The following is a 27,940-nucleotide window of genomic DNA, read 5'->3' on the forward strand; positions in this document are numbered from 1 at the left end:
AGTAATGTGCGGCTAAAAAAAAAACAAAAAACAAACTATTTCAATAAAAAAATGTAAAATTTAAACTAAAAGAAATAATTAATTTTAAAAAGCAGCCAATCTTAAGTATTGGGTTGGTTTCTAACTTGCTACACTAACAAATAAGCTTAATGCCACCATATTTCCTTTAAGTCGTTTAATTTTCCAACGAGAAGAAGGCAGTCAATAGTTTGATTACTTGATTAAGCAATTAGTGCTCAATTAACTCTCCTTTCTTGAGTGGCTCAGCTAATGGGAGACAGGCTCAGTATTTGGTAGTTTTCTAGGTTTGCATACAAGTGTTTTTAAGTGGAGTAGGAAAATAGAATAAGGGAATAAATATGTGAAATATGAGAATTCTAGGAAAAGGAACCCTGAATGCTTAGAAATAAACTAAAAGGCTATTTCCTTGCTTTGTTTGCCGTGTAAAATACAGAGTTTTACCAGTACGCGTGATAGCTTTTCTTGCAATACAGCACAACTAGTACAACCAAAGCCAGTATTTCAAAGCTACCTCTTTTTTTTTTTTTTTTTTTTTTTAATATAACTACACCTTTACGCATACCTTCTAGTTTGGAAAGCAATTGCTCCACGTGGAGCGCTAAATCCCTGCTGGTGCCATAACTGGCACAGGCACACCCCGCGGGGTTTTGCCGCCCTGCGGCCACTCGGGCCCGGCTCCCTCAGGAGCGCACCCGCCCCTCACGGCCCCGCGCGCTTCCCGCCGCCTTTTGAACGGCCTCGTGACGTCACCGCGGGCGGGGCGGCGCGCGGGGGGCGGCGCGCGGCGGTGCGCAGGCGCGGCGCGCGGGGCGCGGGGCGCGGAGCGGCGCTCCCATGAGCCGGCGCTGCTGCTCGGCCGCCGCCGCCGCGCTGCTGCGGGGGCTCGCCGGCCCCGCCGCGCTGTGCCTGGGCAGCGCTATGAGCCTCTGCGGGGCGCCGGCGGGGCCTGCGGGCGGCGGCGGGGGTATCCCCGCGGCGCGGCTGAGCCCGCCGTGGCTGCGGCTGCCCGAGGTGCCGGGCGCCGAGCCGCACCGCACCAACGAGCTGCTGCTGCTGCCGCCGCCGGCCCCGCGCGGCCCGGCCCCGTCGCCGCAGCACCACGTCGTGTACTTCCCGGGGGACGTGCAGGTACGGCGGGCGGCGGGGGCCCGGGCGGGAGCGGGGAAGCGGCGCCCGAGGGACGCGTCCCCGCAAGGGCTGCGCGGGTGGGCATCGCCCGGCTCCCGCCGCCGGAGCGTCTGGCTGCCCCGCACGGCCGGGCACGGGCAGCGGGAACGGGCCCTCCGGAAAGCTGGAGCAGAAGTGGAGGGGAGGAGAGGTGTCTTCACAGAATCACTGAGGCTGGAGATCATTGAGTCCCGTTATGTCAACTAGACCCTGACGCTAAGTGCCTTGACTCCAACACCTCCTGGGCAAGCCATTCCGAAATCTAATCACACTTTATGTGAAGAGTGCTTGCTAGTGTCCAACGTAAACCTCCCCTAGCACAGCTTAAAACTGTGTCCTCTTGTCGCCCGGGAGAAGAGACCGACCCCAGTCGGAACTTGCAGAGAGCAGTAAGGGCCGCCCTGAGCCTGCTCTTCTCCAGGCTGGGCACCCCAGCGCCCTCAGCTGCTCCTCACAGCGCTTGAGCTCCAGCCCCTCCACCAGCTCCACTGCCCTTCCCTGGACTCACCCCAGCCCCGTAGCACTGCCTGAGGGTGACATTTGTGGCAGGGATGGCAGTGTCTGAACGCTGGCAGGGAGTGTCAATGGAGACAAGACAGGGAAGCCCTGAGGTGCCTGGTTGTCCTCCCCAGGCAGAGCACCGTGTCTCTGTGCAGGTGTGTTGACATCCCAGATCCATCCTTTGGGAATTCTCTTTGGGAGTTTGGAAAGTTCAGGACGCTTTCTCAGCCTGTCCTGAAGAAGGCACTTGTGGTGTCTTGAGTTGGCAGGAAATTGCAGATTCTGAAGTGCTGTCCTGAGCATGTGGTCGACCTCTCTAACATAACATGCTCTGGTAGCCAGCTAATCTCAATTGTCATGACTGCTTCTCAAAAGCAGGGGTAGTGCCACCTTCTTCAAGGGAAAGTTATTTCCCTTCTGTCAGGTAAAGATGCAGAATTTTGTGTGTTTTTATTAAGGATTAGGATGCCCTATGGAGACTTGCCTGATTGCCATTCTTGCATTTGGCTTCATTATTTCTTAGTAAAATAAATGAACTTTATGCCATTAAGATTTCAGACATGAGGTTCATTCATGACTTTGGTGTTAATTTCTTTCCATCTCTGCCCTTTATGGATGTGACTAAGGCAATAAAAATTTCCTACAGCTGAATGAGAAGGCCTGTTTCTGCATAAAATCCAGAAAAGTTGGTACAAAGTTTTAAGTCTGTTTTTGTTTTAAGATAATCAGTATTTCTGTAGATGGATATAATAAAGTTATATACTCTGTATCACACTAAGTTGAATAATATTTTAATTTTCTTTTTGTGTGAAGTAAACAAAAACTATGAATATATTCACGTGCTGATTTTATTGTATTGATCTTAGGGGTATTAAAAATATGTGGTAAAAAATATAAAATAAGCAAATTGAAATATACCAGTTTCTTTATTGTGTTTCTTATTCTGCAAACCTAAAAAATGAGAGCCTCTAAAGTGTGTTTTTCTTTTACAGTCCTTTCTTATAAATATGAGTACATTGGAGCGGAATATTTTGACACTGTAGTAATGCTTTTTTTCTTTCTTTTTTTTTTTTTTTCATTTTTCAGAACTATCATGACATCATGTCTTGCCACCCAGAAAACTTTCAGTGGGAGCACTGGAGTTTTGAAAATGTTGCTACCATACTTGCTCGCCGGTTCCCCAATAGCTTTATTTGGGTCATAAAGTGTTCTCGAATGCACCTGCACAAATTCAGCTGTTATGACAATTTTGTGACAAGTAACATGTTTGGAGCACCAGAGCACAGCACTGACTTTGGAGCTTTCAAGCATCTCCATGCTTTGCTAGTTAATGCATTCAGACTCTCTCAGAATATTCTGCTGTCCCAGAAAAGTGTGCATGGTGTCAGCAAGGATGCAAAAATAGCTACTTGTAAATCACAGCCGCAGTCTGTTCCTACAACAAATGGCTGCTCACCCAAAGAAAGGGAGAGAGATTGTGAATGCTCTAATAATTCTGCTGTGGACTTCATGGTACCATCTGCTGTGGGTGCAGCATCGTTTACTTTGATTGGCTTCAGTAAAGGTTGTGTGGTTTTGAACCAGCTGCTTTATGAGCTGAAGGAAGCCAAAAAAGACAAGAATACAGATGCCTTCTTAAAAAACATAAAAGCAATTTACTGGCTGGATGGTGGTCACTCGGGAGGAAGCAATACTTGGGTTACTTACCCTGAAATGCTGAAAGAACTTGCAGAGACAGGAATTGAAGTTCATGCTCATGTTACACCATACCAAGTGTTTGACACAATGAGGTCGTGGATTGGGAGAGAGCATGAGAAATTTGTACAGATACTTGAAGAATTTGGTGTGGAAATAAATGATCAACTGCATTTTGCTGATGAAGTTCCCTCCTTAGACAACCATTTCAGAGTTCATGAAGTATTTTGAGACTGTATGTATATGAACTTCTACTCTTTATAGAAGCACTTTAACATTGTAAATGTTGTCATCTAGATTTTCAGCTTTGAGCAGATGCTTTCTAAACAGAATACTAAATCAGTTCTGTGTTGCTAATAGATACTATATCTAAATTTCTGTAGCTTAAAAAAGGCATATTGGGACCCCATAACTATAACAGATGTTGTTTTTTGATTCCTGGAAAAAAAGTGTGATGAAGAACAATCCTATACATGTTTTTTGTTAAATCTGAATGTTTATTCTTAAACTGTTGGCAGAATTTTTAGTCCTGGATGTCTAATATCATATACTGCATTTAATAAGACTTTAAAGTACTTGAGAATTTCAGATGTGTAGATACTTCAGTTGAGTGGCTTCCAGGGTTTAAAGTATTGGTCTTTGTCAATAACAGATGTAAGGTTAGTGTTTTGGCTTAAGGAAATTGATTGTAAGAACAATGTTAGTTATATATTTTGCTGAGACCTGTTTTTATTAGGAAATTAAATCTTCCAGTTTTGTAACACTTCTCCTATTTGAAACAAAATGACAAATACTCACCTTTGGAATAATAGTGCCAATGCATTTCTCTTCCTTATGTGCGCCTTGCCATTTCTGTCACTCTAAAGTTTGATTAATTAATTGTGCAGTATCTGCTAGTGAACAGCCATTTCACCTGGGGGGCTTGAAAATTTTGATCTAGCTATGTTAAGTAACTAAGAATGTTGAGTAGGGTGCAGCTTGTTCCTGTTTCAACATACCTTGCTGCTGCTTTGCTAACTTCTGTAAGGACCATCAGTAATACCTTTGTCACACCAAGAGGTGACATCCCTACCTCGGGGTGGCAAGGTTTCTCTTGGTAACTGCTGCACTGATGTTGCTCTAAATTGAGCCATAAGCACATAATCTATTACAAGTTGCATAAAAAAATTCAGACTGTGTTGACTGTAGCTCTTTCAAAATGCCTATTTGAAAATCTAGTATCTCCTTTAAATGTATTGCAGTAGTTGCTTCTAGAACTATCCAAAAATCTTATTTTTGGAGCCTAATTTTTCCTACAGAAAAAAAACAATCTCTAATTAAATAGAAAGCCAGCCAGATTCGATACAAAAGATGTAATCTGGTTCAGACACCAAACCTGAGTGTTCTTAAGAAAGAAATACTGAAAGATGGACAATGATGGCATTAATGGAACTTTTCTACTGTTGCAAGTGACTTCCCATTTATCTACAAAACTTAGTATCATTCTTAAAGACAACTGCAGCTAATAACAAGAAACCAGTAACTCCAAATGGTTTTGGATTTCCTGGATGTGTGGGAATACAAAAGCAAGTCAGCAAAACACTGTGAAGATTACACAAACAATTGTGGGGACGTTCTGAAAAAAGGCCTTTTATTCATCTTTGGTTCTGTGTTTGATGGTTTAGTGAATTTCTGCCCTGCTCATTTCTTGTGACTCTTGTACTGTGGAAGGGAAGTCCTGGGTGATCTTTCTTCTGCTGGCATCACTAAAACTTACAAGGTTCCATGTAGACAGCTTTTGGTAGAAACTCTGCCAAAACATCAGTGATCACTGAACAATGAAAAAAGTGTGTTGTACTCCTAAGAAAATTTCTTTAACATTAAAATATTAAAGGTGATAGAAAGGACTATGCATACAGCATGTATCTTGCAATTTGAAAGAGAACTCTATCACTAATAATTATATTCATGTACCTAGTTCATCAAAAGAAATCTGTTTTAATTGATGGAGAAAAGTGCCACATGCAAACAATCTCTAAAGAACTTGAAATTTAGTTCCATCTGCTTTTTTATTTTGGGCTGTTTCTTGGAGATTTTGTTCAATCCTGTATGTTGATTACCATCTTAATAGGCTTATAACAACTTCTTTATGTGTTTCAAGGAACATTTTTTCCCTTTTTGGTCCTTTTGATAACACTTGCAGCATATGTGAGGACTTTTCTCTGTAAAGGAAATATGGTTCACCTAAAGAAGTGGTTTTAATAGAAGACCTGCAAATGGCTTGAAATATGTTTAACCATCCACTTACAAAGCAAAATTTTAAAAAGTAAACCAACAGAAGCCCCAGAACTTTCTATTGCTTTTGCTCCCTCAGTTTCAGACTGACTAGGCTAGGCTGGGTGTGCTAACACTTGCCCAATCCAGTAACACTGCAGATCAGAGACCAATTTCTAAACAATTCTGTGCCTGCCAAAACAACAGAACTACGTTGGTGCAAGCTTTTGGAAATAGCTATTAAAATATTGACATTGTCTTCAAAAGTTTCTGGATAGCTGTCCTATGAAAATAATACTAACCTGTTTGATGGAGGCTGCCTACAATAACTGTTAAATAGGCTTAAGTGTTGCTGCATTACTTTGAAGAATAGGCACTTTGTTGTAAAACTAATCTTGTTATGAGACCTCGTGTTGTGGAGGGAAAACTGACTGGTTGTTTTTCATTCTTTAAACAGCTGTAGTACTCTGTTGGAATGTGCCTCTGTCATTCACTACAATGCATGCTAAAAATAAATTTTGCAAACTATGTAGAAAATAAACTATTTCTAATGGGCGAAACCACTTTGATGTGAGTATAAAAACATTGAACAAGGAATCTACAGTTTTGTGGATTAAGCTTTATCAGGTGTTTGTGGAGACCTAGTTTAAAAAATCAGATTTATTTGATAACTTTTCTTCAAAGAGGATTTGTATTTTTGTAATCAGCATTCATAATTTTAAGACAGCTTACTGGCATCTCACAGACACAGGAAAACTGGCATGAAGTAGCCAAGGGTGGGACATCTCTATGTTAGGGTGAAATGGGTCATAATTTGCATATGCCCATTTTTCAACATTAACTGTAAAGGCAGTTTTTAATAAGCTTAGATGTAAATGCTTAAAGTTAGGTGGGTCTCCTGCTTGTAATGGTGTAGTTCAAGACACTTCTGTTTTTTAATGGAGTTAGCAACATTACACAGTCCTTAGTACAACCTAGTAATGACTGGTGTTCTTTGTCTTACATGCCTGTACAATAGACAAGACATTCTTCAGATTTTGAGACATACTAATGTTCTAAACTGTGTCTGTTAAATTCTTTCAAATCAAGGCTTGATTCTGTGAAATTGCCCAGATGACTTAAATGATTTTATTTTGTGTGAACCTAAAATGCTAGAAAGTTTGGTAAACTTTATCCCATCTGGGACTGATTTAATCACATCTCTGCAAATGCTGATGCATTAATCAGTATTGGCCCCTAATTCTGGAAGGTGATTAAGGGTCCCATCCTTAATGTGTTTTCTCTGTCTTCCCATTAATAAAATCCTGCTGCCTCCCTGCACAAGCACTTTTATGCTAAGCTGTTTTATCTTTCTAAACAAACATCATTGCTGACAGAGATAAGTAACAGCAGTGCTGTATATTTAAATAGTAATAGAAATTATTTCAAATAAGACTGCTAAGTCAGTTCAGGAGTTAGGTTGTTACAGCTGTGGATATGCACAGTTAAAAATGATTGTGCTTGAGTATGCACTCAAATTTTCCCTGGAGGTTCTTTTTGAGCTGTAACAGTTTCTTCACCTCTGCACATAACCAATATTTATTGTCTTGTACAGACTGAAATTTGAAGCACTGAGGTTAATTGTATACCTATTCATTTACCTAGAATGCTTATTTTAAATTACATGGGATCTTACAAGATAATACAGGAAAGAATTTAGTAACAATGAAAATTTTGGGATGTGTGTGCTCTGTTGTGAGTGACACTTTTAGGTACATCACAGCCTAGCAGAATCCACAAACACAGATTTATGTGTCTGGTGCCCTTGTGCAATACAAAGGCAAAGGCAGGTGTCTCAAGTCTGCAATCCATGAGAGACAGCCTCTTTAAATCACCTTCAAAGTTACTTCACAATCTTTTAAAATCTTATATTGAAATCTCATTTCATTCTTAAAAGGATGATAGATTAAAATTTAAGTTTACTTCTAATGATCATAGCTGATGAAAATTCAGACACATTTGAATATTGAAGATGGAGAACCTAAGACCAAAGCCAGCTTTCTGTTGGTGTTGTTGATCTGTTAACTCTGTTCAGATGCAGGGTGACTGTTCCTAACTGGAATAAAGTAGCATGAAGTCATTAAGCCAATAATGCAAGATCATATAACACCTACATGCCAGACAGGCACTGCCTCTTCCAGTGCCAAATGTACTGCTCCTGACTGACTTCATTCTATTGGTATTAATGCACTCCTCCTGCTGACAAAAAAAAAACCCACTTGCACTGGATTAGCTGTTCCACATCACTGTGGAAGACTGATTCAGGCAGTTATGTTGAATATAGTGTAGTGTGGGTTATATGGTAGTGATGGCTTTGTCATTTCCTGTCATTAGAGCTTGATTAAATGTTTCCAAGTGAGTCAAGAAGTATCAAATTCTACTTAAGCAAATGATGAGAAAAGCAACTGGTAATAAAAAAGAGAAAAATAAATTATCTAGTTTTAATTCATGTGTGTAAACACCTTATATACTTGAAAAGGAACAGAGTGCCATTACTTCAAGGTTCAGAATAAATTTTTCTCTCTTTCAGTAGGCTCTCAAAAGAGCACTTTGAGTCATGATTGCTAGTTTCTTTTGTTAAACTTGGCACTTCAGAGCTGTTGTTTCTAAAGAAAACACTGCTGCAAGATACAAAAAACAGTCAAGAGGCAGACCAGTGCTGAAGGGCAGGACAAGGCTCTTCTCCCACACCAGAGTTTATGCTCTGAGCAATACTCCTAAACATGGTGTCACAAAGCTGTTGTATCCCACCATGTGCTTAGCCTTTCTTTCCCATTCCCCATCATGAGAAATACATTAGGGTTTTGTGGTGGAAGTTTAAAGCAGTTCCTGCCTGACAGCTGAAGTATAAATGTTTTCACAGCAGAAATTGTCCATTGCTATGATCTGTGTTATGACTGCAAGCAGCAGCTTCTGAGGATTTTTGTATGAACGTGGCACTGCACGTGGAGCTGCGTGTTTGACATGGTTGAGCAGTTCTTTTAATGGCCTCAATCTGCAGCAAGGAACAGACCTGAACAGTTGGAAACAGAAATTCTTACATACAGAGCTCAGGATCTATCCCCACTGGAGAGTCTGACCTAAAGTAAAATATGAAATCTTAATGCACAGCTTTACTGAAAATTTGGCTAACTGTCTAAGAAAATGTAAAACTTGCCTGTCCTTCAAATAACACCAGAATCTTTGGTTATTGAGTGATACCAACTTAGAGAATCCCTTGTAAAAGCTACTGTCTCAGAATGTGTATCTTCAACACCTGTATTGTATGCAGGAACACACCAGGTTTGGGAAGATAGCTTTTGGTGAGAGGAAAAAAGAGTTGAGTATATACAGGAATTTCTCTGAAGTTGTGAAGTAACGCATGTAATACCACCTCTACTGTGATAAAATTATTCTCATCTCAGTCAAGTCAGTCTTGTGAAACCAATAGTGTGAATGAGATAGTTTCATCCTGCATATTTAAACAAAATTACAAATTTCTGATCCTTTGTGATTAAGTCAAATCCTTTCTCATTAGGCATTTAACTTGACACTTAAACCAGACCCTGTGTAGTTGCTGGAGAGGAACATGTTCTAAGTACATCAAATTGTCAGCACAAAAACAACAGGCAGATTTTTAATATGTTTAATTGTTTGACAAGAAAAATATTTTGACACTCAATTTTTTAATTTGAATGTTACCACAGCAAACACATTAAAAAATGGAATCTGAAATAATTTGTCATTCTTTATATTTCATATGGCTAAGAATAAATAATTTTTTCCAGGTGTTGACCTGCAACTAATTTCATTTTAAATGCCTTAGTCACCAAGTATTTAGAATAATTCAAGGTTTGGTGTAGGCCAAGTTTAAACTTCTGATTTCGGACAGTGTCTTTATATAACTGTCAACTCATCTTTCAGTCCTGGGCAGTCTGCAGCACCCAACTCCTACAAATACACTGTTTGAAGTGGCTGCTTTGAATGCTTAAGTTGATCAGTGTTTATTTTTCTAATACCTGTTAACACAACTTCATCTGTTTTATTGTGGCAGGATCTCCAGCAGACAAACGTCCACGGTCAGTGGCTCTAATTCTTTGTGTGATTTCAGTCAGGGATTTCTAAGTGTGTCTACTTGTAATCTCTTACTACGTTATCTGAAAGTTATTCCTTTAATACTTTCTCCATTCATTCATCACTTTACTGCCTGCTTCACACCATATTGCACAGTAGTTGCAAAACACTTAGTAACTTGATTTTTTAACACAGTAACTTCCAGATTTTTATTACTAGTCAGATTATACTCAAATTAGGAAAATACATTTTGAAATGCTTGTATTCTTCTTTTATAGCATTTCAGAACAACTGTTTTAGAGAAGTACTGAATAAAAAATTGAAGAAACTCTTTCAAAGTGAAATAAAGGCTTCATTTTAAAGCTGGCAGCATGAAGATAAAATTTACACTTGGGTGTCAAGGGGGCCTGAGAATACCAAGATAACACCTCCCTTTTGAGAATGGAGACCCAAGGAAGGAATGGCAAAAGGAAACATCAGCACACTACTTCTCTGTACCAGTATCTTGAGAAGCTCCTGGCAATTAAAGTGATGGCTGTGCAGGCACAATGCTGGAACACAGCTTTGTTGAGCCCTGCAGGCTCTCTGAACCTCTCCATTCAGTCCTAACACATAAAGAATATGCTCTGTTCACCTCTGCAATTCATAATGGGCCCTTGACATTGCCAGTCCAACAAAGCCAAGAGGTTACCTCAGCCTAACAGGCAGAGAGATTCTGTCTCAGCAGTATGCACAAGCAATCCTTGTTCCTTTCTGAACAAAATTTTGGGAGACCTATTTGTGATCCCAAATTTAAATTCTACCCTCAGAACGTACAATGATGCCCGTCAGAATCGCTTGGCTGGTTCCATTCATGCTTATTCATTGAGGTGGCTGGGTGCCCATTCACATGGTACCAGACTATTTTCACTGTGCTGAACTGCCAAGAAGAACAGGTTTAGAAGAATAATCTGCACAGTGTTCAAGCTCCTGCTCTTCTGAGGAAAACTTTTTTCCAGCACTTTTTTAACACTACACATTTATTTAGTCTAAGAGCTTTTGACAAATTACAATTCTGAAAAAACTTTGCTAGAAGTAATAGACTGACCTAAGTCACATAAATGCTGCTTTCCCCTAACAGCACAAGTAATAACATCAGAGGTGTTTCAAAGAGACAAGGACTAGCCTGTCCTTTTTGTCAGATCCCCACCTTTATTTCACAGGGCTTTTGTAAGCACCACAATCTGCTGAAAAAGTAACCTTCCACAATGCCTAAACAACAGGCTCCATCCCAAAAGGTGCTGTGCAAACCCCCTTTCATATGGTAACAAAGAGCATGTCAAATACAGCTCCCAACAAATTCTGTGTTCACTCCACCACTGTGCAACCCATTGCAGACACTAGGACTGTATCTGAATGGATTTGTGGGCACATTAGTGGCAACTATTTCACAGCTGCAGCAATAGCAATGCTGTCTGCACTGGAGCAGTGACAATAAAGATTTCCCTCCCAGTAGCTAGGAAAAGGGTAAATCATTTACATTGCAGTCAAGCTGCTGCACAATTCTAAGTGTAACCTGGCTAGTTTTTTGCTTTTTTTTCCCATACCTACTCTGTCTCACTACAAGGGGGAGAAGAAACTCCCCACACTAATTGCCAGGTTATTACATTAAAAGAAAACACGACCATTACAGCTACGACCAATGGCTTGCTTGGACTTCCTCAGAAGCCACTATGGCTTTCCTAAAATTTAATGAGGTTGCATTCACAAAGATGTGCTGTTACTTCTAAGCATACCTGCTGTCAGCCCACATACCAAAACTTTTGTTCAGAAAAATGTAAAGGGAACATTCCAAAAAGGTACATTTTTAACTGGAGGCACTGCAAATATCTGTCTCATTGTAGAAAAGAGACCATCTCCAGATCAAGCAGGCTGTGACCTCACTGCACATGAAAAACTAGAAAGAAAATCTACAAGATCAACTTTGTTACAGATGAATGTTTATTGACAGTTATTATATTATATATTGGTCTCACAGAAAGTGTATGTAAGTACATATGGACTGTTTCCACACCATACTAACATACAATTTTCTAATTGCAAGGGACCTTGCTGAATACAATGTGTGTTACTTTATCCATAATCATTCCTATAGGCTTTTTCTTGGATACGTAACACCATTCTCCGAGCATAAAAATCCCTATATTCCTCAGGTAGTTCTTCAAGTGTTTTCAAGGCTCTGTCCAAGATTTGTATAGCTCTAGAGGCTGCCATGGGATCTTTATTTCCATAAGTGTCAGTCTTATCATAGGACTCAGCAGGAAGATGCTTCCAAAAGACATTCAGTGCCACTCCAAATTCCTCAGAAAGTACATTATGGAACCACAAAGCTGTAGGAAGAATAGTGTCCAGAATAAAAATTACTGTCTATAACTTCCATGTGACTCCATGCAGGTGTCAGAATTGCCCAAACTAAATCTGGAAAAGCCTCAACTGCTGTATTTTTGTTGATTTATAAATATCCATATGAATATATTGCATTGTACCAAATTTGAAAAGTTATTCAAGACACTTATGCTGATCCATAACTTCTCATAAAAGTAACAATTGCTGAAGTGTAGAGATACTCAAACATAGCAAAGGATAAATATGTGTAGGATGAAAAACCTTCCTTTGCTCACCTCCACTCTAAATGCAGGTTGTCTATTTTCACTTAGTCCCTAACCTTGCACACACTATCCAGGCTTTAATGTAAATCACCAGCATCAGCCAGGTCACTCAGGCAAGTTGCTAATCTTCTCATAATGAAGGCAGGACGTTTTTTAGTTGAATCATCATGACTTTAGTAAGGAAGCCAAAACATCTTTGTTTCACTGAGTACATTTAAAGAATCAATTTAATATGGTATATTTAGGATATCTGAATTTTAAGATAAAAGTCTGAATGATGTGTTTATTGTATCTTATTGCCTGTAGGTGCTGAAGACAGAAAAGTTTATTCTGACAAATCATCAAGTTTCTTTCAGGTTAAGAAACTGCTTCTACCTTCTTCATAATAACCAAACACGTTCCTCCAAAACATCTTTTTTTTTTCAGTGATAAGCACTGCATGATGCTGACAAAACACCATTCTCTGGACTCAAAAATCCCTATACTCCCCAGTCAGTCTTAAGAGAGCTGAGCGTGTCTCAAGTTTGACTCTGCTCACCCACTGGCAAAGACAAACAAGTATCTGGATTTCATAAACAGAAAACAGGGATGCTGACATCAGCAGCAGTGTGACATACAACTATCTAACTGTAACCAAAAGTTTATTTAGGAAGAAACATAAAGGTAAGTTTAAAATTGAGTAACAAGTCCAAGGCTAAGAAACTATTAATAACTTCCTAAAACCTATTATCTTCTTGTTTACTGATCTGTTTATATTGCCCAGATAATGTAGAAGTGACAGGTTAAGTCATATCTGCTGCAAGCTCATGATGAGTGAAAATAAAATCAGAACAAGGAGGAGTAGTTCAAAAGGAGTAATACAAATATCTTTCCATGACTACCACAATTTGTCACGTCAGCCCAGGAAGCAGCTTTCTTCCTGTGCAGAAAAAATACTAGAACTTGTCTTTCCATTCCCCAAAGATGATTATAAATCTTAAGAAGGTCCAATAAATCTACCAGCCATAATTCTCATCAGACCATGTGCCCCACAGTGCTTAAGTGCCAGAGCTACAGAAGAACAGAAATGGTATTTCACCCAAATTGTGTCACTAAAAAACTCAGGTCACTGAAGTTATTTCAGAAGGTAAGTTTATAATATTAATCTATTAAGACACAAATTCAGGAGCATAGAATGTACACTTGAGGGAAAGTCAGATTTGTAGGTAGATATAATAATACTGTTTTTCAGGTTAACCATTGGAAGAAGTAAATGAGTTTTACCAACATCCTTCAATGCTCCTACTTAGAGAAATGCTTTAATAACCTCTTACCATCTCCAGAAATCATAAATTAAAAACAAGACTGTTTAACATCATGCCATGCTTAGGAACTATTTACTACTTACCTGGAATAAATAACACATCTCCTGCTTCCAAAACACATTGATATCGCTTGGCTTTCACAAAAAGGGGATATTTCTCCAAGTCTGGGTTATCCACATCCAGCACCTCTGATTTAGTACCTAGGAAAATTTCAGCGAATAAATATTCCACTCTTCTAATGCTAACAAAGCATTATCATATTGCTGGAAATGGCAGTTCTTGAATCAACTTCAGCACTGGTTTATTTCCCAAAGCCAGGGAAACCTGATGGCACCTCTCATTTACTGAAGGTATGTTCTCCTGTTGTCTGTATTTGTTCTGTAACTGCAACCTTATTTAACACCAAAAACCACTTTTCCTGACATTTAAAAAAGCATTTTGAATGCAGACAGAACATTTTATTCCTTCAGTTAGGTGTTGAAAATAACCAGGCAAAGCTGCTGCTCTCTTTAGCTCTGACTAAAGCATACAGAATCAGAGTTAAAGGAACAAATGACTTCTTTTATACCAAGTAATATGTTAGTGATTATTTTCTACAGTGTAACACTTGTGAGCTGAAAAGCTAAGATCACCAAACTCTGAACTAGACACCTATGACATACATACCTGATAAATATAAATATGGTGCATCTCGAGGACTGTACAAAACAACTCGTTTTTTCCCTGTCACTTGGATTAAGAAGTTGTCCATTACCTGGGATGAGCATAATAATAGAGATGTCAGCCAAAAGTTGAGTGGATAAATATATAGATTTCAACTGATCTAATTATTAAAAAAGAGAATTAATGAAACTTCACAGTAAGAATTATCTTTTAAATAAATTTATTCAGAACTCACTGCACAATGTTAGAAGATAATCTTATTTGGAATCTATTGCATTGTAGCCAGAAACCACTACAATCATTGCACAGTTGGCAGTGTATTGTACAACTAGAATTTATCCTAATCTGGCCATTAGAGTGAAAAAAAGAAGAAAAGTATTATTGAAGACAAAAGTGTTGAAAGTTACTGTTATAGATTTTCAGCTGAAACTCTAAACAGTTTAAGTAAATGGAAACAAAATAAAACCCAAAACTAAACAACCCAGACATTTTACAAATCTGGAATTACACATAAACCCAGTCAAAATATGCCCAAGCAATGCAACATTTAAAATTCACCATGCCACTGAATGTGGTTCATTTCATTATTTTAAAACATGTGAAGTTATTATTCTCTAATCTTTGGCAGAGATCTGTACCTTATTATCTCAACTCTGTAATGCCATCTGAAACATTTTATGCTTAACTCATGTATTACCTACATCATAATGTGTCCATAACTGCAATCCAGCTGAGCTGATGCGGAAAACACTAGAGAAAAACTGTTCCTTCTCAAAATACTCTGGAATGTGAACATCTTCTGCTAAAACAGGAAACTGCTTCCTGATATCTGCAATATCCTGAAACAGAAAGGCATAACTCTTAGAGAACCACCTATGCACATTTAAATGAGGGAGCACCTCACAATCATTTCCAGTCATATGAAATGGGGTTAGAACTTCAGCACTGGCAAACACCTGAAATCAGCAATGCTTTTCAGCAATGCTTTTGAGCACTGATTTGCTCAGTGCCATTAATAAGAACAGCCAGAGACCTGCTCTTAACCATGGCTGCTAGGAATCACACTGAAGGAGCAAGAGATCAGCATAAATCCTTTTCTAATAGTTTACAACAAAAGCTAAAGACAGAGAGTTTAGCAATGTACTCTTCAGTGATCAGCTCAGCTTCCATGCAACAGAAACTATTTTAGACACATTGAAGTACTCTGACCTAAATCCAGTCAGATTCACATACCATGTGACCCTAAGTAAGCTGTATGACAACAGGCTTTTAAAATTATTTCTAAACTGCAACTTTACAGTATTAGAACTGCAATCTCCAGCAACTTACCTTCCTAACATCTTCACCCACTGATCGCAAATAGTATTTTTCATCCTGAAGAGAACACAAAGAGAATGGTTTGGGGTTTTTTAATAAGAATTATCAAAACACTTAAACAAAGAGCTTGTATTTTCTCATTTATCTCATGTTTCATTAAAATATGGTACAAATTAAGGGCATCTACAAATTCAGCTACTTTGTTAAACTGCTCTTTACTGATCCCTGCAGTTCACTTTGAGAAATAGGAAAAATAAATTAACTGGAAGAAGAGTAAAGTGTGGGGAGAGGGTAAACTACTTCAGCTTTCTGTCACTGAACAGATTCAAAGCAAATGCAGATTATTATTTAAATTCTTCAGTATACTGATGCAGAAAATTATTTTGATTTGCTTCAAAACTTACAGCATTCGATGAAGCATAAAAGGTAAAAAGCATGTCTACATTCAAAACTATTTGCTTCCCAATCACAGTTAACTGAAAAATCCCTAGCCTGAACACTGATATGTAAAAATAACAACATATTTTCTACTCACAAATTATGTTACAATATACCTGGATTTGTATTCTGACAGTCATAAAATTCTAAAATATCTTAATGACATTTCTTGCAAAACACATAAATGATATGTTACTCTAAAGCAGGATTTTGATTTCTCAATTTTACTCTCTAATTTTTTGCTCATGTATGCAGTTTTTGTTAAGAGAAACAGAATGACTGAAGTTAACCACAGTGTACACACACAAAAAAAACTTCTGACAAGAATTACTTCTCACATTTTTCCTCTGGCATCAAGCCACAAGAAGGTTAAATTAAAGATAAGTCTTTTACTCAAGTAAGACTTTAAATTACAATTAATCACTTTCTTCTCTATATGCAAAATAACCTACAGAAGAAATTGTGACCCTAAGGAAATTACCTCAGTAAGAAAGTACTCCTTGTGCTTGACTTCAGCTGCTCTTCGTACAAATACATCAAAAGGCAGAGTTCTGAAATAGAAATATGTGAATTTGTACCATGAATCAGTGTAACAACACACTGTCTAAGCTCTAGATTTTTAATAACTCCCTTACCATATCAAGTATATTGGAAGATGCAATAGCCTGCTCTTGTATTCTTTTAACTTAACATAGTGACTAATCAGTGTTAGCAGCAAATGTTTGAACAGTTGTCCCAAGACAGAGAGAGACTCTGAAGTCAGTAGGAGTTACATATTTATCTACATAACAGGATCTTTTCATACAGATTACAGACTTTGGTATCAGTTGATAGCTGAATGGCAAACCAAGCACAATCAGCAACAGGACATGTATTCATGATTATGAATTCAGTGTTACATTCATGCAGCTCACCATCTCACACTAGGTGTCACTGGATAATGAATTATTGCATGTAAACATTACATTTCAGAGCAGCCATCAAGTACCCAGGGTTAAGAAGAAATCATTCTCAAGCAAAATTTTTCTTGATCTTGTTATCTTTTTTACTAGAATGTGAACCTGCATCTGACAGTACTTAAACCAATTCTCTAAACATTTTAGGCTTGTTTGGAATAGGCAAATACAAAACCCACTGAAGTCAATGGAAAACCAAACAAAACCCAATGCTCTGACTTCAGCCAAACTGTTCTATCATGTCCACTTACACTTGCTTCTGAAGAAAGTGAGTGCACAGCTCTACTATAGTTTGAACTGATGCATTTTGGTGCTACCACAGCTCTGCCCTTGCTATCTGCCCTCATCACCCCATCTCCCCCCTTACAGTAGCACTGGCACTCATCTGACCTCTCCATGAACCTGCTTACAAAGCTAAAACAGCAGAAAAACATTCAGATTTCTGCAGCATGCCACAAACCTGGCTGAATGAGTTCCAGAACCAACACAAAAACAGGAATAGGACCATGCAACTTACAACAGAACTACACTACTACTAATGTTTGTCAATTTAAATTTATGGAACTGCATGTTAAGTCCTCAGAGCTTCTATTCTTTTGTTTCTACTTATTGTCCCTTCAGATTAGAATGAGGGGCTTGCTGTGGAAAAGGTCAAAGCTTCCTGAACTTCAAGTTTAGTATGTGAAAAATCCTGTAAGGAAACACCATCAGAGTGTCAAACCTGCTAAAACTAAGACTCCAGAACAACTGTTCCTGAACCCACAGCAAGAGTTACTAAAAAAACCCCAAAACAGAGCAGGGAAAATTATGTATGGAGATAAGGCAAAGTTAGTCAAGTACAAGCTAATTTCAGAGATTCAAAAGTTCATTATGCAGTGAGCAGAATGCATCGTGATTGTAACTTGTGTTTATCCCCCGAATAACAGGCTCCACTCAGAGACTTGTTAACACCTACAGCATACACTGCCACCTGCTTAGAACCTTCACAGACTGAGCACATCCTGTTCCCACTTGGGGAAACAAAGGACTGCTAAAATAAAGGCATTTACCCTTGAAGGACAACACAATGACTGAGATTAAATGAACTCTGAAGAAATGTTCTGGCAGCTACATAAAAGAAGCTCCAGAGGAGATAAAGGTTTTTTTCTGACCCACATCAAGATTAAAGAGCTGGTGAAATGTGTGGTATCCAGTGGTTTGAACATTCTGAAAACTGCACATGCTAACTTTGAAAGGAGCTTGGTTTTAATTAGTTACACCTTTCTGGAGTGGAATACCACGGCTGGCACACACACACCATCAGTCAAAGGGGATCAGACACACAGTGAGTCAGAAATTATCAGATTATTCAGTAACATTGAGCATGTACCATATAACTAGAACAAACTACCAGGTCACTGACTGGAGATATCAAGGGTGTTTTCGTTTATTTTTAATTAATAGCTGCAAATGCCAGGCTCAAACTTCCACCAAGAGTGCTCTAACAAAATACCTTTACAACACTTCTCCATGACATCACTTTTAAAGTGCTGTTTGGGCCTCCATTTCACCCTCATTGTATTTATTCAGGGTGTAGAATTAATAGAAGAGGGAGAAATCCAGGACAGCCCTTTGGTACATATTGTAATGTTTTCACAAACTATCTTCCTATTCCCACCCTCAGCTTCAAACAGATGCACTGTATGTCTGTAAGTTACAAGCACATGCCTTTAAAATACAAGAGGCCTTGAAGTGAAGTACCTATATACAAAGTTCTTACTGAGGAAATCCATCTGTGGCACTGCAGAAACATGAATCTTTACTTCTTTAGATCCTTCAGCTTGGCTCAAGTAATCTGTTGTCCATTTGGTGGTGCAAGTGCCCAGTTCCAGTCCTGTCAGCACTACTGGCTTTCTCTAAGTAACAACAGCAACAACAACAAAAAAAAAATTCAATGGTGAATGACCACAGCATCCAACATAAAAAACCCCCCAGGATTAATTTTTCAAATTATAATCCAAGCAAACCAGTCAGTTCAATGCCAGGACCCACTACACAAGGTCACAACTAATCTGTTCACAAGCAAGGTGAACTACTGGAACTAAGGAAGGCTACTGAAACAAAATGCAGCAAATTATGGAATTGTTTCTCTATTAACTACATATTCTTTCCTAGTTGGGTAAGGAAAGATACGGACAGGCAATTGTAGCCCACACTTTGTGCTGGGGCCATTGACGAATCCAGCCTCCAAGAACAGGTTTTATTTTTCGAGCCAAGGCTTAACACTAAACATGCAAAAGCCCAAACAGTTAAGCTGCAGACTGTGAGCTGTGGTGATGCTGTATATTCTCATGTGAGAAGCTTTTTCCGCCTATATCAAGGTTCTTTGCTACTCACAAACACGAACAGGTTTGAACCAGCCCACACACAAAAAGCAGAAAGAGTTTTGCTTTTAATTGGGACCTCGGAGGGTGGGGGTAAGGGGGCGACGGGGGAAAACAAAACAAGAGATAACAAAGCAACAAAACTAACGATCACACTTTTTAACCACTGCTAAAGGAAATGGACTCTCTTACAGAGATCACCGTCGGAACCTGCCAGCAGCTCAGACAGGATCTGCCTATAGAAGCTCCTTGTTCCTAAAACTCCCATTCCCCTCCATGGATCAGGGCACCTTTCCGGGAACACACACCCGCAGACCCTGAGGTTTGCCTGCCCGCTGAGGAGGGCTCCCCGGGCAGCCCCTGCCCTGCGCCCCGTACCCGCGGGTAGATGTCCCGCAGGAAGCGCTCCCGCGTCACCGCGTGCAGCCGCTCCACCGCCGCCGCCCGCTCCCGCCGCTCCATGGCCGCGCGCCGCGCACCGCGCCGCTTCCCCCGGAACGCACAGCCCGCGCACAAGCGTTCCGGCCTCTCCCTCTGGGCCAGGGCCGGGAGCCCGCGGACCATAAATTGTCGGGGGTGGAGGGATCTCTGGAGACCATCGAGTCCAGCCCTGCCACGGCAGGGTCACCTGCAGCAGGTGACACAGGAACATGTCCAGGCGGGGCTGGAATGTCTCCAGGGAGGGAGATCCATGACTTCCCTGGGGAGCCTGTTCAAGTGCTCTGCCACCCTCAGCGTCAAGCAGTTCTTTCTCAAGCTGAGGTGGAACTTATTGTGTTTTAGTTTATGGCCATTACTCCTCGTCCTGTCACTGAGGGCCACTGAGAAGTGTCTGGCACCAATCAACCTCTTGGCACCCGCCTTTGAGGTATTTACATGTATTCATGAGATTCCCTCACAATCTCCTCCAGACTGAACAGGCCCAGCTCCCGCAGTCTCTCCTCACGAAGGGAGATGCTCCAGGCCCTGAACCATCTTTGTGGCTGCGGCTGCACCCTCTCCAGCACTCCTTATCTCTCTTGTACGGAGAAGCCCAGAGCTGCACACCGTAGCCCAGCCGCGGGCTCAGCAGGGCGGCAGAGGGGCCGCTCCCATCCCGGCGGTGACCGGGGCTCGAGCCGCTGCCCCGGCCCGGCCGCAGCCGCGTTTCCGGGGCGCGGGAGTCACGGCGGACGGGGCGGGGCGGGGCCGGGCCGGGCCGTCATGGCGCTGCGCTGCGCGGCCCCGGGCCGTGTCCGCTGGCTGGCGCGGGCGCTGGCGGGCTCTGCCCGGCTCCTGCCGCCGGCCGCAGCCGCACCGGGCCCGTGGGGCCCCGCCCTGACCCGTCCGCCCCAGCTCAGCGCTCGGTTCGCCAGCAGCGCCGGATCTGGGACCGAGGGCCCTCAGCGGCGTGTAATGGTAGTGAGGATCACCAGCCCCTTCGCCTGGCTCCGCACCCGCTTCTACTACCTGCTCATCCGCCTCTACTTCGACCAGGAATTCAGCATCGAGGAGTTCACGCGGGGAGCCAAGCAGGTGAGCGGGCCTGGGGCTTCGGGGCGAGGGGAGCGGCCGGCCTGAGGGGAAAGGTCCTGCTGGCCCTCCCCAGGGGCCGCCCTTGCTCGCGGTTACTGTCATGGAATATAGAACGCGCTAGGGTGGAAAAGACTTCGGAGATAATCGCAAATTCACAGAACTGTGTAGGAATGGACCACAGTGGGTCGTCTGTTTCATCCTCTCTGCTCCAGCAAAGCCGTCCTAGAGCACATGGCACTGGACTGTGTCCAGATGGTCTGGAATGAGGGAGACTGTAATGAGGGAGACTTCACAGCCTTCCTTGTGTTCAGGTAGAATTTCCGGTGCATTAGTTTCTGCCCATTGCCTCTTGTCCTGTTGCTTGGCACCACTGAACAGAACCTGGTCCATACTCTTGGCACTCCCCCCTTTAAATATTTATACACATCGATGAGATCCCTCTCAGCCATCTCTTGAGGCTGAACAACTCCAGTCCCATGAGCTTTTCCTGTAGGAGAGATGCTCCAGTCCCTCAATCCTTGCTGCTGGACCCACTCCAGGAGCTCCCTGTCTGTGTTGAACGATGAGTCCAACCTATGAGCAAACACCACTTTGTCAGTCAGTTTCTGGCATCAGTGCCACGTCCAGTCTTTCCTTAAACACCTCCAGGGATCATGACTCCACCACCTGCTTGGGCAGCTCATTTCAATGTTTAGCAGCCCTTTCCATGAAGAAATTCCTCCTGATGTCCGGCCTGATGTTATTATGTGTGTAAAATCCATGGAGTTCCCCAGTGCTGGCTCCAAGGACCACGCTTTGAGGGAAACGACATGAGCAGGGCTGGACCTTTCTTCAGGAATTTGTTTTCCCAGATTCCACAAATAAAATGAACTGGTTAAGCCATCCCCAAAGGTAGTGTGAATGAAGGTGCTTCCAAATGTTATAGTGATTTTAAGGAGAAGTGTGTCTCCTCTTACCAGGTTTTCCTGAAATGATAAAGCTTAGACAGGCATAGAGCTGGTGTATTTATTTATTTTTCCAAATTTATGTGCCCAGTAAGCTTTGTCAACAGACTATGTCAAAGAGCTAAGTATCTCAAAGCTAGAGAGTTATCTGTTAGCAAACTTTTTATTACTATATTTACTTTTAACAAAAAAAAGCAGTTCAAAACAATACATCAGAAGACAGAATGTTAAAATTATTAGAATCAATTCAAGAGAGGAAAAAACCCACAACCTACAACAAATAATTTGACAAGTCTGCAGAACCACCTGTTTTACCTTGGCCTGGTTTTTGGGGCTTTGTTTTGGTGTTTGTTTTTACTTGATATAGAGTCCTAAATACACTAAATTCTTCACAAGTGCACTACTTGAATATATAGAGGCATAATTGTATGTAAATATACCTACAAAATTGAGGGAGAAAAGGAGAGTTGAACTTCCTGAAGTCTAGAGACTAAACCAGATTTCTAAATAAAATTTGTAAATTGCAGTATCAGTTTTGACTGAAACCAGAAGATAAGGTGGAATAGAGGGCAGGGGAACAAAATATTTACAGGGAAAGACACAGACTGTTTGAATTATCAAAAAGAGTAAAAGCAGCAATCAGAATACTGCAAAGCTTTTTTTTTTCTGTAAACTATGAATTCAACTATTGGAAGCTTTGATGTTTTAAATAAGAGATTGAAAAGAAATTGTATGTTTTTATCTGTTCATGAAATCACTCTTGTAATGCTGGAGGGATTATATTTCAATGGTAATAACCTCTGCAAATACTGAAATCTTAAATAATGGAATATTTGGGTAGCTTGTCATATACTTATGGGGTTTTTGTGTGAAAATTAAGCCAGCCCAGAGTTGCCTGTTCATGCTTGGGTATTGTTTCTGTTTTATTTTGGTAGGCCTTTTCTGTTGTTTCGAAGCTGCTGTCTCAGCGTAAACTTGACCTGCTGGAAGAACTTGTATCAGCAGAGGTAAATGCTTTCCATCTATTCTAGCAGTTGATTGTCTGTTATAAAGCAACATGGATGCATTCAGCCTGTCATTATCTACGAGTTGCCAGTTTGGTTTAATTTGGGAAAAACAGCGTAACGCGACATAGGGTGGGCAATTTTTTGTCCTGCAGCTTTTTTGTGTTTAATTTCAAGGCATGAAGCTTAATTTGAAGTTACTGTATTTGAAATAAAATAAAATATATTTTAGCTGTTGAGCATATGGACTAAATGCCAGAAAGATTGCTGGTGTACCAGGAAGGATGGAAAGGCAGCAGGCTCTGGATGGCAGGTGGAATTGTGTGTCTCTAGGTGTAGGCAGGTGGCTGAAGCTGACTCAGTCTGACACCAGAATTCGTGTGAATAAAGAAACTGGTTTGTGCTCATCCCTGCTGCACTGATACATTCCCACCCCCAGCAGATCATTCAGCTGATCACTGGTTGTGGCTGGAAGGCCTCAGGCTTGTGTCATGGTTTCAGGGATATATCACTCACCTGGTTAAACATCAGTGCTGTGTTTTCTATGTTCTTATGAATTTGCAATTGCTGAAGTTGTCTTGGCCTTCCCAGGGCATGGAGGTAGCAGATGCATCAGAATCAAGTGGAGGAGACACTCCAGGTCTGTGTCTGCCTTGTTACAGGATGTCAGCGTGGCCTGTCCTATTGCCACCCGTGCATTTGCAGCAAAAACTCTGGTGCTGTTCTAGTGCATCCCCTCAGAACAGTCTTGCCTCCTCTCTCTGAACAGAGATAGCAATAAAACGTGAGTTTGTTTCTTGAAGTTGTTTTGAAAGAGCATCTCCTCTGCTTCTTCTTGAAAGAACTTGCTCTGGTCGCTGTAAATTTTTCAGGTTTACATTGATGCAGAGACTTCATATGAGCCAAGGATGTAGTAGATAGGGCTGTGATCCCACACACCTTATCATTTATTTGGTCAGTGAATTTTGTACCTGCAAAATGTACTAGAAACAACTGTCTTCTTTTGAAGATTTTCCTCTGGTTCCATGTAACCTCTGCATTTGTTTGTTATTTAAAAATAGTAGATCAGGTTTGGGTAAAAAATGAGTATTAGTTAAAAAGAAGTTCTGCAGTTTCCTCTTTCCTTGTGACTTGACTTTCTTACGTGTTTGAGGTGCTACCTCTGTGCAGTTTTTGCACCCCACCATTGTCCACTTAACACAGCTGTGTGAATCAGAGTACTCTTAGATAATATGGATGTGAGTGTCATAAGGACATTAATTAGAAGGAGAACATTTTTCAGTCTGTTCTGATTTGCAAGTGTTCAAACTTCTTTGAAATGTGGTGTGGATCACAAAATGGCAAAGATTAACTCACTGGTAATGAAACTGATTTTCAAATAAATTTGTGAAAGATAGCTAAAGATACTGAATCAAGAGCTTAGGAGCCTGCACATAGTGAGAATTCAGTGGTGAGAAGGCAGAGTGTGGTTGCGGGAGCAAGCTTTACTGGGCTGTTCTGGGCTGACATGGCTTTTGTTGATGCTGCTGTTTTGACAGTACTTTATCTAAACATTTTTTGAGGTGCTTGATTTTCATTTGTTTTGAGCAGTAAATGGACCTTCTTCAATGCTGCTGAATTAGGGTTTAGGAATGCCCAAACTTCCAAGTGCTTTTTCACTTTAGCTGTTACATGTATTAGGCAAATATTTTTGCAATACAGCTCATTTTATTAACTGCAGTAGAAATAAATTGTTACTTAAATTTCCTAATGAAAAACTAAGTGACAGTTTTTCTGAATTTAGGTACTTCAGGTGCTGAAGGAAAAGATTTCTTTGCTCCCTGACAGCCACAGGGATGCTTTAGCAGCTGACATTGATGCAATCATGTACACAACAGAAGGAGATGTTCGCATTTACTATGATGATGATGGTATGTTTAGAATCCTAAAACATTTCAGCAATGAGCAGTCTTATTTACTGATTATGCTACTAAGCAGACATTTTCCATGCAGATTTGGTTTTTAGTGCTGTTTCTCATTCCTTGTTTCTCTGTTTATAATTCATCCATATAAAATTTCTTGATTTCCTTTTAAACTAGAGACAGAGATTATTGTAAATACACCATGGTACTGTTTTGACTTCTGTTTGAGTTTTGCTTATTCCTCTTCTTTAGTACAGAATTTTATATTATTAGTCCTCAGCAATGTGAAACCACTCTAAAACAATTATTCTAATATATACTGAAAGTTGCTTGCTTCAAAAATAAAAATGCATTCTGCAAGAAGAATAATAAAGGCTGGATAATTAAATAAATTTTACTGGTGTAGTCTTTCTGTGATGAAATACACTTTGTTCTAGGACTCCTCGATTGGTTTGGGTTTTTGCAAGCTAGTGATGAACTCAAGCAGGTTTTTTTTGAGGTTGGATACCAGCATTGTGTGCTCTTTTCATTATCTGACACAGAGGAGATGATATGTGGATCTAACTCTGGGTCTTCAATTGAGCATTTCAAGTTGTCAGACCCAGTGAGCATTTTTCCTGGTTTGGAAAACAGGAATTTATTTTTCCTCTTTTAGATTGCTTCTGTGTTTGAACTACTCTACATACATCTGTGGTATCTGTACTTAACTTTGGAATTTGTGAGAAACAACCTTTTTTTTTTTTTACAGTTTCATTATATACATTGTCACACCACACTCATGATAAAATGTTTTGTTGGTTTTTTTTTTTAACAGAGTCTATTTTTATTGCTCAAAAGCATGAGTATGGCATAAAGTAGCTGTATCATTCATTATTCTATCCTATATTCTTTATGGCTGAAGTCAGCTATCTTTCCAGGGTCTCACTAGAATATATGCTAGGTAGCAAATAGGAGTATTTGACCAATGAAAAACATGAGATCTAACTTAAGCTCTGATTTGTTTCCAACAGGAAGAAAGTTTGTTAGTATCCTGATGTGCTTCTGGTATCTGAATGGTGCTAATCTACCTGACGAAGTGCCAGGTGAAGCCAAAGTCTTCCAGATTGTGTTTGGAGATGAAAACACAAAAGAAAAGAAACATCTTTTAACAGCAAACTATGAGTAAGCTTGCATGTCCCTTTCTTTTCCCGTGTCCATGAGGTATCTGTGGGGTAGGCAGTTCTGCAAGCATTCCCACTGTGCCACTGCAGAACCTGGTGTTTTTAATTTACCTTGATTCTAATTAAGTTAATTCTCATATAGTTTTGATTATAGGGCCAAATTTTTCAAATACCCCTAGCGTCACTATGTTATTTCCTTGCTTCTGAGTTGGCATTAATGGGAACCCTTTCTCTATAAGGAAGAGCAGTATTTGGAGCACTGAATGAGGTTTGTGGTCCTCAAAGCACACATTAGGAAGATGGATTTTCATAGGAATGCTTATAAATAATGTCTGTGTTGGTGTACTGATGTCAGAATAGTGCAGAAAATATCTACGCAGTTGGCAAAATGTATTGAAAATAAGATTCTCAGAAGCTGGGAGAAATGAGGATTTTTGTCTGATAATTGCAGTATGATCAAGGATTTCTACACCCACATTTGAAATTGAAAATATGGAGTCTAGGTGATGAAGAGCTCTGAAAGATAATGCTCATGAGGAGACCAGTGCTTTTTGCCTGGATAGATTGTTGTGGATCAATCCCTCAGCTGAATTCAGGATCTTCCTTCGAGTGGGAGGCTTCTGAGGCTCCATTAACCTTGAGAGCCTTCTCTTAAAGCCAAAATATCTTCCCAATCCCACTTTGCAGGAGTGGATTTGCACATGATTGCAAAGCAATGATATTATACTGCTCTTGTCCATGACATGCAGGTTATTTGAGAACATGAGAATTCAGCTTGAAGCTCAGACTTGTCTTTAGATAGGGGAGATTCAGTACACTGCTAACTTGATTTTTGATGTAGTTCTGAAAATATATTTTTAAACTACTGTTCGGGAAAGATGAAAATTTTCAAGTAAAATATGGAGAACATGATTTCCCTTCATTACCATCCATTAAATGAAATCCTTTATTTGCAGATTCAGATCTTCTATAAAGCTTTTTCTATATTCATGCTGTGAAAAATGAATGTTTTCTTGATATCAGGGTCTTTACTGTTGCTGCTTGATCCTGTCTGTGGGATCTGAACCAAAACACTCTGAAGTCAGTGCATTTTGTTTCTTAGTATAGAGATAATTTTTATCTGCCATTTTGGGGCATAAGCATTAAAGTTTAAGTAGATTTTACAGCAATAAGTTTGAAATAAAATATTTCTTCATGATTTCTTGTCATACTAGTAGCTCTTTAAGGTCAAGTAAGTTTTAACAACTCTTCACTTACCTTCTTTTTCAGGTTCCAAAGGGAGTTTACAGAAGGAGCAAAACCAGACTGGACTATTACACGGATTGAACATCCAAGGCTATTAGAATAAATGCCTTCTGCAGCCTTTTTATGTACCACTGTAATTGTTTTGATTTAACAAACACCAGGCTTTTGGGGGTCTTTTTTCCCCCTTCCTGCCCTTTCCTCTAAAAGAGGGATGAATTTTCTATGTAGGATTTCCAAAAATTTTTTCTGAAGTTTGCACCGTGCTGCAGCATCACAGCAAAGCCTTTTCCCTGGAACAGGCTGGTAGAAATTTAATTGGTTCCAGTGCTCATCCAAGGCATTTAGACAGCACAGTTTCATTCAGGCAGGTGTAATGGATATGTCAATTTCTTACATTCTGAGAAGAAATGGTACTCTTTGAAAATAAACAACACTTAAATGACTGATGGCCCCTCTGAGTTACTTTCCTGTGTTTTTTTCCCCAGGGACTGTACAAAATATAACTGAATAATATGCAAGATGAAATAGAGGTAGATGGACTTCTTAGCCTGTCTAGCCTCAGCAGTTCATTTTGAGGTAATCTTGTTTTTGAATATATTTGAGGTTAAGAGAGTTAGAGCTGCTATTAGTATTTGCTGTAGGATTGGAAAAAGAAAAAGCTTTTAGCATTGCACTGGGAAAACTGATCAGAAAGATATATATATGTTTTGGAAAATTAAAAAAAAACCAACATTTCTTTCAATTCAGTAATAT

General features: G+C 40.2%; 3 protein-coding genes across 3 annotated transcripts; 2 read left to right on the plus strand and 1 right to left on the minus strand.

The window, feature by feature from the left end:
• The first annotated feature begins 810 nt into the window (after window positions 1–810).
• On the plus strand, window positions 811–8,121 carry LOC306804652 (mitochondrial protein C2orf69 homolog). The gene is made up of 2 exons (XM_079311526.1): window positions 811–1,149; window positions 2,776–8,121. Exons 1-2 carry the CDS (start codon window positions 856–858, stop codon window positions 3,613–3,615), a joined length of 1,134 nt encoding a protein of 377 aa, XP_079167652.1. The 5' UTR covers window positions 811–855; the 3' UTR covers window positions 3,616–8,121.
• A 3,570-nt stretch (window positions 8,122–11,691) lies between these two features.
• Window positions 11,692–20,523, minus strand: TYW5 (tRNA-yW synthesizing protein 5). Its single transcript, XM_079311528.1, has 8 exons — window positions 19,797–20,523; window positions 18,796–18,950; window positions 16,581–16,650; window positions 15,674–15,718; window positions 15,046–15,183; window positions 14,348–14,435; window positions 13,765–13,881; window positions 11,692–12,098 (listed from the first exon to the last, which is right to left on the minus strand). Exons 1-8 carry the CDS (start codon window positions 19,980–19,982, stop codon window positions 11,842–11,844), a joined length of 1,056 nt encoding a protein of 351 aa, XP_079167654.1. The 5' UTR covers window positions 19,983–20,523; the 3' UTR covers window positions 11,692–11,841.
• An 81-nt stretch (window positions 20,524–20,604) lies between these two features.
• On the plus strand, window positions 20,605–27,630 carry MAIP1 (matrix AAA peptidase interacting protein 1). The gene is made up of 5 exons (XM_079311821.1): window positions 20,605–20,933; window positions 22,813–22,884; window positions 24,665–24,791; window positions 25,793–25,943; window positions 27,212–27,630. The coding sequence occupies exons 1-5, from the start codon at window positions 20,622–20,624 to the stop codon at window positions 27,288–27,290; spliced, it is 741 nt and encodes a 246-aa protein (XP_079167947.1). The 5' UTR covers window positions 20,605–20,621; the 3' UTR covers window positions 27,291–27,630.
• The last annotated feature ends 310 nt before the right edge of the window (window positions 27,631–27,940 follow it).

This window comes from Erithacus rubecula (assembly GCF_903797595.1).
Source record: "Erithacus rubecula genome assembly, chromosome: 8".
In the NCBI taxonomy this organism is placed as follows: domain Eukaryota; kingdom Metazoa; phylum Chordata; class Aves; order Passeriformes; family Muscicapidae; genus Erithacus; species Erithacus rubecula.

Coding starts and splice junctions, on each gene's coding strand:
- LOC306804652 (XM_079311526.1), top strand. CDS start 856: ATGAGCCGGCGCTGCTGCTCGGCCGCCGCCGCCGCGCTGCTGCGGGGG. Junction 1,150..2,775: donor ACTTCCCGGGGGACGTGCAG/GTACGGCGGGCG, acceptor TTCATTTTTCAG/AACTATCATGACATCATGTC.
- TYW5 (XM_079311528.1), bottom strand. CDS start 19,982: ATGGTCCGCGGGCTCCCGGCCCTGGCCCAGAGGGAGAGGCCGGAACGC. Junction 16,651..18,795: donor AGTAAGAACTTTGTATATAG/GTACTTCACTTC, acceptor TTTCTATTTCAG/AACTCTGCCTTTTGATGTAT. Junction 13,882..14,347: donor ACCATATTTATATTTATCAG/GTATGTATGTCA, acceptor AAATTTTCCTAG/GTACTAAATCAGAGGTGCTG.
- MAIP1 (XM_079311821.1), top strand. CDS start 20,622: ATGGCGCTGCGCTGCGCGGCCCCGGGCCGTGTCCGCTGGCTGGCGCGG. Junction 24,792..25,792: donor CATTTACTATGATGATGATG/GTATGTTTAGAA, acceptor TGTTTCCAACAG/GAAGAAAGTTTGTTAGTATC. Junction 25,944..27,211: donor CTTTTAACAGCAAACTATGA/GTAAGCTTGCAT, acceptor CTTCTTTTTCAG/GTTCCAAAGGGAGTTTACAG.